Below are 16512 nucleotides of genomic sequence, written 5' to 3' on the forward strand. Positions count from 1 at the left end.
TTATGTCTGAGGAAGTAATTGCTGTATGTAGCCAAAGAAACATTTTACACAAGCTTCTGTCACTTCACTGTTGCTCCAATTTGTTGTCAATATTAACATTAAAATACCAAATAATTTTTATTATTTTAATTCCATCCATCCATTTTCTTGAGATTATTTGGGGTCGGATCACGAGAGCAGCAGCCTAAGCAGAGAAGCCAAGACTGACCTCTTCCTAGCCACCTCCTCTAGCTTCTTCAATCAGATTTTTTTTCCCTCCACAAGATGCAGGAAATTATAACTACTATTTTTCAAACAGAAATAACTCAAACACAGCAATCAGAAATTTAATCAAGTCTCATTGGTGTCATTGGACTAAAAAATCTAGCATTAGCTGATAAAGCCGATTGTGAGACAGATGACAGTAATATCACTACTGCCAGTCTTTTCATCTCATCAGACCGCCCAGTACACACACAGCTCTGCAGGCTGCAGCTGCAGAGTAATCACCACGTTGTCCATTTGCTATTGAGCAGGACATAGGTGTAGTCGCACATTGTTTGTTCTGCCACAATAAACCTCCTGCCCCTTGGCAACAGGCAGTTATTACTAGCACCACTCACAAAACTGAACAGCCTTCTATTTCCCATCACAATCTGTGGTCCAACATTAATGGACAGATAGGTGGCACCGCAAACAGACAGATGCACAAAGAAATCAATGGAAAGAAGAGAGCTGGTAGAGCTAAAAAAAAAAAAAAAAAGGCTTTACTATTTCCAGTATTTCACAGAAATGTTGGCAAATATTTGAAAATGTACAAAGGACATGAGTAGAACTCAATAATACATATAATGTAAATAAAAGGCCATGCACATATTTTCAGTAGGAGTTAAGGTCAAATCTCAGTGAATTCCTTTAAAAAGCATTCATGAATATACCACTCCATAATACTATGATCATTTTAAAACATGTAAGATTTTATTCATGTTTTAACTTTGTAAAATCCTGTTTCTGAAAAGGTGTTTGAACCAAGGTTGATTTCTGTTTCTGTCAGCAGGTCAGATTTCATCAGTTTAGATACATTTATTTATTTATTTTAAATAATGGTTTAACTGTTATTAGACGATATCCTTTTGTTATGCCATCCCACAATGTTGACTGTTAGCCTGCATGCCACCAAAGACTGCTCAAACAAGACTGGTCGATAGCCTTCAGGTTACAAGACAACTAGAAGGGTAAGACGGAAAAAAATCCAGAACCAAAATCATCATAGAGCAAGCATCAGGAGAGAGGCTGGTAGATGAGTTAAGATAAATTAGGGAAGTTGTGAAGGCAAAACGAGGTCGAACCCATTATTAGCAAGGTGCAACTAATGCAACTAGATTATTAAAGTCTTTTTATGTTGTTGTTCTTTAACAGTGTTCAAAATGTTACGAAAATCCAGTTTGAGGTCATGCTTTACAACAGTGTCAGCATTTAAATTTGCATATCTCACTTCCTTATAATGAAATATTCAAGTCTGATAAAAGTAGCATCTTTCTAGGGAGCCAGCATAATTTTCTTCGATAACAAAACAATGCAGTCCATTAAGGTTGTGTATGCCATCTGCCAAAATTGACCATAAGCATCAGTATAGTGTTGATACTTTAGTAGTATGTAGCTCCTCAGTGGTCACCTTTCGAATGTGGCACCTTTAGCCCTGAGATGGGAAAGACACCTAACGTGTATATGAAGAGAGACTAAAAGAGTCTCAATCGAGCACACGCAAGTCAAAGTAAAGCTCAGACTCTTGCACTAACAGACATATTTATGATATTTGCAGATCAGTTGTACCGGGTTAGTAACTATGTCAGTACTGATAAGAGGGACATGTAGAAGCCTGTTAATTACTCTGTCTGATGCAAAACACATTCCTCCCCTGGGTCAGGGTTTGGAACCTCACACAGTCTGAGGCAGAACGTATTTGCAGACACTGTCACCTCAAGTGTGCACTTATGCAACTTCATCAGCAGCTATGTTGTCCTCTACGATCTGACAATGAACCTAATACAGAAAACAATGTTTGGAGTAATTCAGAGATTATGTATAACATAGGTTGTCTAGCAGAGTAGTTTGATGTCTGCTGTTTACAAAACTCTCAGCACTGTCTGCGGCACACGTTGCAAAGCGCAAATTACCATAGAAAGACACTATGTTTGCTCTTCTCTTCAGCTTGTCATCTGTCTGTAATATGTGATGCACCAACAGTGAAATTCTGCAGCAGCAGTGGGGTTTAGAATAACAATGTGGCCTTTTTGCTGTCACGTGACCACTAACCTCCAGACTTGGTTTTAACTTGTCTGCCAATTTGCCCATTTTGTTAATCATGGTGACATTTTAGGGTCAAGTAGATAAGACTCCAGTAGCACAGGTGGTTGTTGACTGCCCCTCAAAAAGCAAGAAAAACTGTTTATTTCCCAGTGGACTGGCAAGTGGTTGACAGATGGGTCTAGCAACCTTGGCAACCACTGGTTGCAAAGAGTCTCAATTTCCAGTTTGTGTGGCAAGTTTTGCCACTGCTCTACAGAACCCATCATTTCACTATCCCAACATACACATTTTCTCGCCCTAACAACATAGTTGTATCGAGCAACTAAAAATAATGTGTGTAAAACCCTTATTTTGAATAAATATCCAATGTTATTTAAATTATTTTTACACCTCAATTACACATTTTAATGTATATTTGTGCAAAACTTACATTACATAACAGATAAATATTGGCTGCTGCCAATGCCATAGGTCGATGTATCAGTGCATCTCTAGTAATTATAGATAAAGAATATGAGAATATTTTTACACCATAGTCTGCATGAACCACTAAAATGTGCAGTATCGGCGATACTCTACATAAAAATAAAATAATAAAATAATAAAAAACATATACTATATAATATATTTAACATAGTTTTAATTCAGTCCTTATCGTTTCTTGGGGTGAAACACCAAGTGTATAAAGCCATGAAAAAGGTCACGGTATCTGTGCAAACTGCACTTCCCTGAGCTTCACAAGAAAATACTTTGCAAGTCACGTCATATTTTCGAAATAGGGATTAATTCACACTATCGTTTCAAGTAGTAACGGGTTTCCGTTTACCTTTTTTGCAATATTTGCAGCTCCTTTGCATATCTAACATGAAATGTGAGAGGACAGCAGGACAAAAGTGATGACTAAGCATTAGTAATAATTTCATGGAATCGTATCAGCACTGTCAACACAAGGAATGTCCTGCATGTGTTATCGATACGGATTAACTCTTAAACCAGGAGTTTAACCAACTATTTGGATATCAAAGGAATTCTTAGATACGTGATGCAACACCTCGCTTGATTTATGGCTGTTGTTTTTTTTTCCCCCACTTTCCTTTTGAGGAAAATAAAACTTTAAATCAACAGTGAAGAAGCTGTGCTTTGTGAGTAAGCAACACGTTCTTTGCATTTGCAAATACAGTCTAAACAAACGGCAACAGGTCCAACAAGGTGCTAAATCCTCCTCCATTGTGCTGTGAATTTGGTTTAAGCAGCGGGGCAACTTAAAAGTTCACTTACCTGATCTTCGTGATCACCTGTAGCGGAAGAAGCCATATTGAAGAAGGTGTGTAGCGCAGCTGATCCGGTTCACAGGTAAGTTTATTTACAACAAAATCACCCTGAATCCAAGTAGTCGCTTAAAAAGAGGTGACATTTGCTTACAGATTCACTTTCTCACTAAACGTGCAGCCCCAAGGAGTCTCTAAAGTGGTCAGGGAGCAGGAAGGGGGCGGTGTAAGTTCTTCGGAAACGGTAAAAAGTCCAGGTGCGGCGGTGGAGCGGTATGCAGATGCAGCCTGCAGTTACGCTCAGACGACGCAGGAGTCCCGACACAAGGGGGCAGCATTACCACCATAATCATTTGTAGTATCTTAGCTTGCTGTATTATGTCTGGTAAAATATGGCGCAGGCGATAATATCAGTGAATACACGTTTGGAAAACTCGCATATATATTATTTTAGGACTAATATTCAGTATATGTATTCAGAGATGCCAGAAATTTGGAAATAAATGATTAAGTTAATGTGATCCCCCCCCCGCAGATTTCCTATGTGGCAACTTGAAATCAAATAATGGATGATATTTATCAAATGTATTTGTATAAAACATAGGAAAGCCCATTCAAAGCCCATTGGGTTGTTCAATCATTCTATTTTATTTTATTTTATTAGGTGCACATTGTTGTACATTATATTAATAAATTCTGGTGTTTTATGTTTAAAGTGTTCATTATTTTTCAATCAGCCAAATATTTTCTAAAGATCTATGAAGGAAATCACACAGCCACACACACAAAATAAGGAGCTAAATTACAAATAACTAAAGTCAATCTCCCTTTCTTATTGAAAAATAGAAATATGGAGCCAGTGATCAAGTTCTTTCATGGATAGGGGGAAAAAAATAGGTGAATATGATGGGCCATCTTCTAAATTAGTGACCATTTCAAAATTTGTGTTGCTATAATAGAATTTTTCAAATTAATGGTTTTAAAAGGACAAACAAGCAAACTGCTGAAACAATTAAACATATGACTGCATAAAAATATAAAATATATTATAAAAACCTTAAAAGAACCAGACTCTTTGTCTCAACATAACTCCTTATGGGGAAGTTTCTTGCACCAGGAAGAGGAATTAGTGCAAATAAACTCCGGGCTTGAAAAGATAAGAGATCAGTATGATCCAAATTAATGCGATCATGTTTTTTCAGGAACTGAAACTTTCAGTCAGAATAGATTTGCTGGCATTTCTACCACCAAGGTTTGTAAAAGCACATCAGTACTCCTGACATACCAGTTTTATGTGAGAATTTCATAATGTGTTGAGACCCTGCTCATCAAAAAGTTCACATCATAAGCTAATGCATGGATCAAAGATTTAGACACAGAAGGATTAATAGTAGTGTGAATGCAAACATGTAACTGCTGCCAAGTCAAGTCATTAGAATAAAAACAGAAGTTTTTACATAACGTGTGGAAGCTACATTAATACAGTTTCATCCTGATGGTTCTGCATAGTGTAACAGTTTGCTTAAAGAACAACAAAGAAAACTATTCAAGCTTTTTTGGACCTGCACACCTACATTAGCACTGCAAAGGCTGTTTTGAAAACAATGTGTCAATCACTGATTGAGACGTACGATAAATACCTGCAGACACACGCTGCGCTTTGTTTTCATTCTTTTATATTCGCCTGAGAAAGGATTAGTCTATTATTGCATTTCAGAATAAAATAAAAGCAAATGATTAAATTGACTTTGAACAAAAAGAAAAAAATATGCAAAGTAAATTCAATAATTCTTTATTTAAACATTGGTGCCCGTTGCCTCAAACCTCTCGACTGATGTTTAACAAAATTCATTTTTCAAGCCTCTCATTCCTTCTGTGTAATTTCCATATTCCTGCAGGTAAATACTTCCTCACAACATAACCTTTTTATATGGAGCAGACCAATAAAGGCATCTTGGGTCACAATTAGGTCAGTGTTTAACATTTGATCACATTAGAAATGTAATATTTCTGCTTTCAGGTTGAAACCCACCTACAACTTGAAAACACCTCTTTGGTGGTAGGTAGAGAGGGGTACATCCTCGCCCTTTGTCCTCAAGAGTAAAGAAACAGTCTGAAGTGGAAAAAAAAAAAAAAAAAAAAAAAATGAAGGAAGACAAGAGGGAGATGGAGGTGAAATTTTTTTTTTTTTTTTTTTTTTTTTTTAAACTAAGTATGAAAGAGGTACAGAATAGAAGGGCATAGAAGAGGAGGGGGAAAATGAGAGAAGAGAAGGTAGGAGGGAGTCAATGAGGAAGAGAATTGTACACAAAGGAGAGAGTTAAAAGAGTGGAGAGGATGATAGTTTGGGTAGGAGAGTGTGGAAAGTATTACTGGAGCAGGAAAATATACTGGTTTTTAAATACTGAACATCTTAAAACAAATAAAGGGTTCCAAGAGCCTTCTTACTTCCTGTTCTCCCCTTTCTGTGCTAAGCTTTTCTGACAAGCATGTTTACAAGTCAGTCAAAATATACACAAATTCAGATTTTATCTTGGCATAAATCCACAAAGGGGTTCAATAAAAATTAATTGAAATGCAAAAGCACAGCTTCAACTCCTACAAGAAATTAGATCCAAGTTAGCTGTGAACTTAAAGTGTCAGTGTTCTGCCTACCTTACCTTTAAATGCTGAAATCAGTGTGTCTTAGTGCTGAACACTTGAAAGCTGTGATGTATAGACTGGAAATTATTCACTTGATTGCCCTTTAATAGAGCTGTTTTAGCACAAAACTTGTTTGTTCCTGCTATGTTTGAAAGCAACACATGAGGGCGGTGTTGAGCCACAGCAGAAATGTTCATCTGTAATCAAACTTGATATGAAGTCCTGGGGACCACATACAAACAGGCCTCAGAGTCAGGCAGCAGCAGCAGCAGCATCAAAATGTATACACTGCTTGTTTTGCTTTTGTTTTCAGTTCACTTTCCATAATGCATCCCTCCCCCCAGTTTATTCTTATTAGATTGTACCAAGTTCACCAAACCCATTTCCTCAACTTAGGTGACCTTTCAACCTTTAACTGGAACTCGATAATTCACTTGAGCTATAACGTAAGTGAATTGGTGCCAACAAAACCGCATCATTTCAGTGCTCTTCAATGTTATTTAAAAAAAAAAAAAAAAAAAAAAGAAACAAAAAACCAGGGGAAAAAACCAAAGCATTAAAACCAATGTTTAAGTCACCATTCTATAAAGTTTGACAGATGATGGAAAATAACTGCTTGTCTTTTGTCTTAAGTTGTTTATTCAGGTTACTGGATTTTAGCATAAAGTTGGTCAATCTGAAACTGGAAGAGGTTTTTGAGCTCAGCCCGCTTTGCTTTAAGGGTGGGGGTTAACAGGCCGTTCTCAATGGTGAATTGCTCAGGATGGAGGTGCACATCTTTAACCTGCATGAGTTAGTAAAATGGAAAATGTTAGCCATGATAGAAAGCAAATTAATGTTACATTTCTCAAGTTATGGCATATATTGTAAACTAAAGATTAACAGGCTAATAATTATTAAGAAAATTGACATTTTGGGGCACATGACAAGAATTAGCTGATTTTGCACATTTTAACCATTAGAGGGTGATAAAAGCCAGGTTACTGAGAAGTGCAGAAAACCTCCAAAAACGTGTTGATAATGTGGATAACAGCCAACTTCCCAAGACATTACACAGCAGTTTCATTTTTGCAATAAAGGATGAGTCATCACCTGCTCAAAGGACTTGAGTCCTGCTTCTTTTCCTAGTTTGGTCAGGTCTGAAATAATTGCCCTCTTAACTTCCTGCAGACAAAGACAAATAATTTTTTTTTTTTCAGCAAGTCATTTCAAGTTTATACGATTGTGTTACAAAACTTGCAAGAGAAAAACATTACAGGGATCTTGCAGAGTTCTTCAATGGAACCATGAAAGCCAAGATTTTTAGCAAAACCTGGCAGGACTTCAGGATCAGGGACCACAACGGCAACCAGGCAAGACTAGAGACAAAGAAGACAGTGTAGTCTAGGTGAATTTTATCCACTGTGTATACATAGCAAAGGTGCCCAAAGATTTACCTGTAGACTGTCTCCATGCACAAACACTTGTGCCACTGGTGCACTGCGTACATACACATTCTCAATCTTCTCTGGTGCGATGTACTCTCCTTGAGCCAGCTTGAAGATGTTCTTCTTCCGGTCAATAATCTTGAGAACTCCATTCTGCCACAAACAAAAACCAGGCCAGATCAGAGAATGGGAGCGTGATTTGAACAGTTGTGTGTCCCTACATCTCATTAAAATAATGGTCCACATCTGGGAAAGCATTGTTCCTGAGCTTCAAGTAAACATTTTTAAATGGAAGTCATGTTGGTTTCTTGGTAAGAGTTCCTTGAAAACCAATAACACTCCAAAAGCTACAGCCTGCAGGAAAAGCAAAAACCCCATTCTGTTCACCAGTACTTCTAAAGTGATGGAGCTTGTATGTTGTTATATTTAATTTTACCAAAAATCAATTTCCCCCTCCCCATATTAAAACAGATCCAACTTTCCCCTTGAATCCCCAGTACTTTCAAGAGCCAGTCATCTCTTGCTGAAGATTTACATTTAGTTGACAGATAAATGAGTTGCTGATGTCTTCACTAAACTTAACATGCAAGAGAACAAGCACCTCAAGGTCAGTCTGATCCTTTTAAATGGCAGAACCTCAAGAAAGCCCCTACATTCTTGTCAGGCAGTGTAACTATCATGTCTTCCAGGGCAAGCAGTGAAAAGAAAAAAAACAAACAAATTTAGTAGCTCACTTATAAGAGCCTTTGAGCTCTTAAACTCTGATTCCACCTCATTTTCTACTAAACTTTACTTTGTGTTCTATATGATGGGTACATGGAAGGAAAGCATGTGGTCGTACTTTTAGTCAGACTTAAAAATGGCTGGACTATTTACCGGAAGCCATTTCCCAACATCTCCAGTATGGAGCCAACCCTCTTCATCCAAGGCCTCTGCAGTCCTCTCTGGATCTTTTAAGTACCCCTTGAACACATTGTTGCCCTTGATACAGACCTGGGAAGAAGAAGAAGAAAAAAAGTAATGAAATTACAGGATGAGTAGAACATTCTTTTTTTTTAATTTAACCCATCCATGCATTTATCCACTTTTCCCTTTAAAAAACAAACAACCAGTCAAACCAGAAGTAAACTATTGCCCACCCACCTGTTTTAATTCATGGCGAAAACAGATGCAGAACTATACGGTTAACTATAGGCTACAACTTAGTCTATTTACTTTTGAGACAAGTGATGATGTTTAAAAACTTACTCTTATTTACTCTTTAAGAACATGCTTGGATAAATTACTGAACTTACCTCAGTACTTCAGATTAAACTGCTCTTGCTGCAGGTTTAAATATCCCAAAGCCTCACTGTCTGAATTGCAAAAAGCCTACCTCTCCTTCACCATTTGAAGCAAAGTAGTTCATATCTTCAACATCCACCAACTTCACAAAATTGCAAGGCAACGGCACCCCAACATGACCTATAGGAGGAGCAACAAAAAACAAAACCAAATGTTTAAGATGAAAATAACATTAAACACAAAATGTCAGTGAGAAGTGGGAAGTGATGATAAACTCAGCATGCTTCTGTGCCATGTACCTGCAGTGGCATCACATGGCATGGTGATCGTGCAGCTGGCTGTGCACTCGGTCTGACCATACCCCTCAAAGATCTAAGGGGACCAATAAAACAAGTGAACATTGTAATCACAATCTTAAATCTGTAAGATACCATTGTGGAACCTCCTGTTCTTGGACCTAATTCACTTTTAATGTTGTTATTTTAACAAGATGTGCATGTTTACAGGAAAACAACATGTACCAAAGCCCTTGAAAGTCTACCACCATCTTATAGTACATTTCAATATCAAGAGACTACCTGAGTCATAGAAATCTGAATACAAACTACACACACACACAGGATTAAAGTGTTTATTACCTGGCAACCCAGAGCAGCTCTGAGAAATTTGAGAACAGAGGGAGATATGGGTGCTGCGCCAGTCACCATGACCCTCACACGCCCCCCTAGAGACTCCTAAAAGAAAGGTTGAGCACATATACTTTTAGTGAATGCATTGCAGCTTTTGAATATTTAAGGGGAAGGTTACATTAACTAGAAGATCAGGGGGTCCTCCCTGTGAATGCAAAGTCCCAAAACGTCTCCATTTCCTCATGAACCGTGTACCCTTTTTGCACAGTCAATTACCCACTGACAATTCAACATGCAGTCAGTGACTTGACCTTGCTAGTGCTGGGTTGGATCCCCTTCTGCTTAATTCTTTTTGCCATACAGTCTAGTCAAGATTATGGTCAATATTGGCATAACTGTCACAGGCTTGCTGCAGATTCAGTCGCACATCCATGATATCCTCTTCCACATCCCAAAGGTGTATGGATTGGGATCTAATGACTGGAGGATATTTGACATCAGTGAATCCACCGTCATGTTCAGTTTGAGATGATTTGTGCTTTATGACATTGTGTGTTATTCTGCTGGAAAATGTGTACAATGGGGTGGCTGTAGCTCAGGTAGCAGAGCAGGTCAGCCACTAATCTGTGGGCAGGGCAGCTGTGGCTACAAGGTAGCTTGCCATCACCAGTGTGTGTGTGTCTGAATGTACTGTAAAGCGCTTTGGGGTCATTTACATCCCAAAGATGGCAGTGTGTGGGGAGGGGGGGAAAAAAAAAGCCCCCAGCATTTCTGCAGTTTCTGAAATACTAAGCAGTCTTGTCTGACACTAAGAATTATGCCACGTTCATAGAATTTTTAAAAACACCTTCCTTCCCTTTAAAGATCATCAGTTTGAACTCTGAACATAAATGCATGGCTGCTGCCATGTGACTGGCTCACCAGATGTTTGACTTAAATTAAGTGCAGCTGTTCAGCTGTACTTAATTAAGTGGCCATGAGTGCACACAATTTACTCTGCTGCTTGTGTTTTTATTAGGTGTGTGTCCCTTGAGAACTACAGCTATTCAAACAGAAGCAGTACCTGGACTTTGTTGAAGATGAGCTTGTCCCATACGCTGTTCTTCCTGATGATGCCATCCTTCACCTCTGCATATTTCCTCTCCACTGCAAAGTTCAATAACCATTTCTTGAAAGGTGTAGTGGCTCCGCTCTGAACCTAAGAGTCAAAGAAAATTTGTGCACTTGATATCAATGAAACTGGAGTTGTGTTGTGTTAATTCTTTGTAGTATATTTAAAAGGAATGTGAGCCGTTTAGCTTACACACACATACACCCACCTTGTCATAGATACGGTTGAGAAGTCGAGGCACAACTGGAAAGAGGGTGGGCTGCAGTGTCTTCATGTCATCTGGCAGCAGTCTGATGTCACCCTGGAAGAATCCCACCTTAGCTCCAGCACCAAACATCACCGTCTGCAAAATACAAAATAAAGTTAGCACACCTAAAGAGAACTTTGAAGGATGATCAAGTATGGACCTTACCTGCACGACTCTCTCAAACATGTGTGCCAATGGCAGGAATGAAATTGTGACATCCTGGGTGTTTGGAATCATCGATACCTGCATTTACACAGAAGCTCTGTTAGCACAAATTTTCGCTCATTACACGAGTTTTTTTTCACCCCAACATTTAGAATGGGGAAAAAAAAACAAAAAAACAAAAAAAACAAAACAAAAAAAACAAAAAAACAAAAACCACTCCACTTTTCATGTACCTCAATGGTTTTGAGTACACCTGCAGCATCGGCGACCACGTTCTCATGGGTCAGCATTGCTCCCTTGGGATTTCCTGACAAATGAGTACAATGATTTACCCTTAAAAGCCTAAACATCAAACGTAGTGCTATCCACTTCTCCCAAAATGTTTTCACACCGTTTCCTTCACAACTGCTTTGAATAATAGGCCAGGAAGAACATGTTTTCCTTACATGCTTCCATCATGATACCAAGACACATTTCCTAAAGACAGTTTGACAAAACATTTCTAAGGATTTGATTCATTTTAATGGGCAATTCATTAGGTGCAGGTCCCCCCGAAAAAAACAAAAAACAAAAAAAAACAACAACCCCCCCCCCCAGCAAACTGCATTTCGTTGCCATGTACCTGTGCATGTGCAATGACAATAAAGTTGAATTCTATTCCAAATAATTATGTGTCAAATATACAGGTTGGCTGCAGGCTAAGGAGATATGTACATTTAAAAAACATTTGTTGCAAATTGTTGATCAGTCAGGATAATAAACACCTCATTTCTTCCTGGTAAAGACATAATATTCATAAAAAGGGGTTAAAAGGTTCCATCAAAGCTGTCAACATATTTTGCTTCAAACCACAAGTGTTAACTTCGTGTTTGTACTCACGGGGAAGTCCAGTGAGTCACCAAAATTAGTGCAAAATAATTTTATAGCAATCCTTCCAAAGGGTTCCCACCCTCACTGAGACCAAGTTTGCCATCCTTTCCATATTGTGGTTAATTATCACCTTCATCATTGCCACTTTGTCTTGTTATATTAAATTTGGATTTAACTTTCATCAAGTTCAAGTTTCCTAAATGATTTAATTCCTGCAGGAAATGACTTTGATATTCTTAAGTAAAACCATTACCTGTTGTGCCGCTGGTGAAACAAACAATGCTGAGGTCCTCTGGCTTTGGTGGCTGTTGGAACATGAAATCAGTTCATCAGAACAGTGTGCAGTGTTTTTAAGACTCAAATGAATTTCATTACATGGCTGTATCAGAAACTTACGATTGGCTTTTGAGGATTACTTTTCCCCAGTGCCTGGAGAATAAAAACAAAGCATGTTTTCAATAATGCTGAATGTCTTCTAGCAGTTTTAGTACAGATCTTAAATGTTAGTTCCCAAGCGAGGAGAAAACAAAAGCAATGACTCATCTGTAACCACTATTTGTGCTCAGCGTGCATTACCTCCATTTCCTCCAAGGATGCAATGTTCACACCACACTTTGCTCCTCGCTCGACCAACTCGGAGTTGAAAGAGTCCATAATGATGATGGTTTTGAGGACTGGAGTCTGGCCTTTCTCCCGATTCTGCAGGAGTGTTTCTGCTTTCTTTTGATTGTCACAAAGCACTGTGGAAAGCTCAGCTGAAACAGAGCAAAACATCAGCTGGACTCTTATTAAATTAGAAGGCTATTGTTCAAATTGAAACCAGTACAATTTGAGACAAATGCCTCAATCTAATGCCACTTATAAATTTTCCAGAGCTAAATCAGAAAATCAAAAGCAAAATATGTTTGAAGGAGCACATTGGAAAAGAAAAGATTAATGGAAAGTCACAGATCCCTGTAGGGATCAGGGAGATACCGGACTTCCACCCAGCTCTAATTAGCAGAATTGGATTCAAAGAGAAACTCAATTACCTCGGTCGATAATAAACACAAGAGCCTCCGGACCCAGCGTGTCGTACAGGGGAACAACTACCATTGAATAGGTGTAACATGCCAGTTCACCAATAACCCACTGCAAGTGACCAATGAAACAGTAAGACATTTGCAGCATGTTGATCACATTGAAAAGACAATAAATAAATAAATCTAAACTTCACAGACCTCAGGTCTGTTCTGGGCAAAGATACCAACAAAGGTGTTAGAGTTTGGCTTCAAACCCCTATGAATAAGCCCAGATCCCAGGTGCTCTGCTCTGTCAGTCACCTTTTGGAGAGAGAGAGGGGGGGGGGGGGGGGTGAGTATGAACTGAAATTCACAGCTGGTGTTAATGTTTTCCCCCAGATGCTGATCCTTTTACCTGTCGGTACTTCAGCCACTGGTATGGTCTTCCTGGTTTTCTGTAGCCTAAACATGGTCCATTACCTGGAACAACAAGAGATTTAACGTGAGCTTCACAACACTGTCAAGGTGCTTAAAGGAATGCAATCAATATGAGAGTTAACTAGTTTATGCATATACTCAAGTTTTTCCATTTCTCAGCTGGGAGAAGCAGCATCTAGTTTCTGAGTTTTCCCTTTAGAAGCATTTTCCTGCCTGGAAAAACTGTCTTGTTAAACAGAGCATAAATGCTTTATGCTACATATTTTATGCCGTGTTCAGCACAAGAGTTATCCCACTTATGAGCCCGACTAGTAATTTGGTTTATTGTGATTTCTTCTTTAGCAAGGCCTCGCTCTACGTCACTCTTGCGCAATTAAGACGCCTGTCAGCGTTGAGAAGAGGGCGTGGCCAAAAGCATAGGGCTGCCGACCCCTTTTATTCCAGTGAACTTCACATGAACGCTTAAATTTACATGCACCTTTTACATACCTTTTTGTTTTTAGGTACCAATTTTTGACTTTTATTTTATTTATTTATTTATAGTTGTACACATTTTAAACAGTTATGCCTATTAATGTTTATAAAGGGTATCGGTGTTTGAAATTAACATGTTTGGATTTATACAGTTGAAGTATGAACAGCAAAGCCTATACAACTGTTTGTTACATTTATTCCTTATAAATGGCACATTTTCACCATCCACACACATCACTACATCACACATACTCTGCATATTCATTACTACCAGAAGAGTGTTTAGCTTAAACCTGCAGCATACATATGGAAGTTAAGTCAGATCGAGGTTTGATCTTTTTTATTTTTTTAAAGAACTTTGAGTTCTTTTTGGATTTGGACTAAGACCACACCCACAAAAGGGTCACACCCAAGTGGAATTACTGTTCCTATCTGAAGAAATTGTACGGAGGAGTTAAATTCAGAATAAACTAACCACCAAGTATAAGGGACAGGTAGATGCCAACTTTAAGACTGGAGAACTTTCTTAGGTCTTCGGTTAATTAAATCATTTTGTATGTTATCAGGTTTTAATCCATATCCAAAATAAGATAACCAGAACCGTGGATAACATGAATTGATAACATTGTAACCTTTGCCATTTCTACCACCCAGCTTTATCAAGGCAGACTGAAAACATGCTCATTAAACCTCAAAAGAAAGCTAGGCAACATTGGGATTTGTTTTGTAAAAGATGCATATAACAAATTCAGTGATATTACCTGAAACCTTCAGACCCCTCTGAAAAACCTCATAGAGTGTCTTTGCATCTTTGCAGTAATATGATATCAGGTTGTTGTTATCCTCCAACAAAGCAGACTTTCTTGCACCATCCTAAGGATTTCAAACAGAGACACTGTGACATTCTGTAGCAGATTATGCACCAATTTAACAGTCATATTTGACAAGATCTGACAGTTTTCTGACTTTTACCTTGATACCCATAGTTTGGCAGCTGAGGTCAGTGGGGGACCGGATGGGACTTGGTCGAGTGTTCAGGTAAAATAGGGTGGCAGCGGCCAAAGCGAACAAGGAGACAATTATAGGGGTTGGGAGTGGGGAGAACAGGAAGTGGAAGATGAAGTCCATGGTGGAGAGTCTGCAGGGATACAGAACAATGTTGTGGATTTATAAAGATTTAGACCTCCAGGTCTTTACTATTTGATCAAATGTAAGTCAAGTTTCTTTAAAAGCTAAGCTAAACTATACATCATTGTGATGCATCTGGGCTCCTTCACACTGCTCTCGATATTGTGCCCATAAATCAAGTTCAAAGTCAACATGAATTGTGCAAGTTATTCTAGTCACTCAAGTTAGAGCCCAACCCATAAAAAGGTCAAGAGAGAATTACAGCCCGTACAGTGTAAAGACAGTAAGTGCTGCAGAATATTTATAAACACCTGAAATGAGAAGAACATAAATCCATGCTTTAATGGCCATTTTACTTTAAGCATAGGAAGGTTTCTTGACCGTTGTGACAAACTGCTGAACTGCACTTAGGTAAAGATGTTAATTAAGACAACTGAACAGTCAAGCAGGTGCATTTAAAAATATTTTACCTTTTGTGCAACAAATCTATTGACACATTTATAATGAGATTTTTAAGAACAGGTCCTAAAATTAATGATAGTTTAGAAATTAACCAACACAATTAGAAATAGCGACAGGTTCTCCTACCTGCTGCTGGTCCTTAGAGGTGCGTGGCATGTGCTCACAGCAGATCTTCTTCCTCTGCTCTGAAGGGCAACACAGAATAAGAACCCATAAAAATGAATGAGCATGAGACTTCAAAACCTTTGAACCTTGACCACCATCACCTCCGCTGATAAAAAAAAAGAACATGATCACAGAGATCAAAACCTGTCTTGTATTAAAGTGTACATTGTGCAATTTATTAAACTACCTTTCAACCATCAGCTCTTACAACCACAAAATTTCTTTGATTTCTGTCCAAATCAATAAAACTTGTGTGTACACTGGGAAATCCAAGAGGCTGCACTTGGTGAAAAGGGCACTATTCTTATCTCCCGTTTATCAAGCTCAATTTTGATTCTTTCATGTGTTTAAATCCCATAAGTTAACCATGGATATTGTCAGACAGTGCAAGGTGTATTGCATTGTGTTGAAATCACTGGAAAGAGATTAGATAAAAGGAAACGCCACCTCACATTTGCTCATCTTATCATCAGGTTACAGTCAGTAATGGTGAAATGAAACATCAAACAGCAATACTGAAGGATACCAATGAATTCACTGAATTATCTGTGCGTTTTCTCACTTGTGAAACTTTTATCTGTGTGTACAGAACACATGTCTGACAAACAATCACCACACCTAGCTTTGTCAATTCACTTAAAGCAAGGAACACAGTGCTGATCTTCTAACAGGTTTTCTTGTGCGAATGAGTTAATTTTGTCAGGCAGTGAGATGAAGGGAATAGGTTCATTAAAAGTTACCTGGTGGGATTAGCGGCAGTAGTTGGGGACCAGGCTGAGCCGACTCATCCCCTGGAGAAAAAACAGCTGAAGCAAGCAACACCACTAATGTACAGCCTGCCCACCTGCAGTCATTAGCACCTTAAACTGCACACAGGTGTGAGAACTCCTCTGCACAGAGCAAGGCTCGAC

General features: G+C 38.6%; 2 protein-coding genes across 2 annotated transcripts in view; both read right to left on the reverse strand.

Moving 5' to 3' along the window:
* Window positions 1-3847, reverse strand: part of ank3b (ankyrin 3b) — a 176265-nt gene extending 172418 nt beyond the window's left edge. Inside the window, exon 1 of the mRNA XM_026178122.1 lies at window positions 3568-3847. Coding sequence (XP_026033907.1) covers window positions 3568-3603 — 36 coding nt within the window. The 5' untranslated portion in view covers window positions 3604-3847. The remainder of the gene's footprint in view (window positions 1-3567) is intronic.
* Window positions 3848-6819: 2972 nt separating this feature from the next.
* Window positions 6820-16461, reverse strand: acsl5 (acyl-CoA synthetase long chain family member 5). The gene is made up of 22 exons (XM_026178148.1): window positions 16342-16461; window positions 15563-15621; window positions 14819-14984; window positions 14608-14719; window positions 13350-13414; window positions 13154-13255; window positions 12965-13064; window positions 12510-12688; window positions 12330-12362; window positions 12187-12238; window positions 11297-11370; window positions 11064-11141; window positions 10860-10994; window positions 10604-10738; window positions 9550-9645; window positions 9211-9283; window positions 9003-9091; window positions 8504-8620; window positions 7637-7780; window positions 7457-7558; window positions 7293-7364; window positions 6820-6984 (listed from the first exon to the last, which is right to left on the reverse strand). The coding sequence occupies exons 3-22, from the start codon at window positions 14972-14974 to the stop codon at window positions 6847-6849; spliced, it is 2052 nt and encodes a 683-aa protein (XP_026033933.1). The 5' UTR covers window positions 14975-14984; window positions 15563-15621; window positions 16342-16461; the 3' UTR covers window positions 6820-6846.
* Window positions 16462-16512: the final 51 nt, after the last annotated feature.

The sequence above is a fragment of the Astatotilapia calliptera genome, chromosome 8 (assembly GCF_900246225.1).
Source record: "Astatotilapia calliptera chromosome 8, fAstCal1.2, whole genome shotgun sequence".
NCBI lineage: Eukaryota > Metazoa > Chordata > Actinopteri > Cichliformes > Cichlidae > Astatotilapia > Astatotilapia calliptera.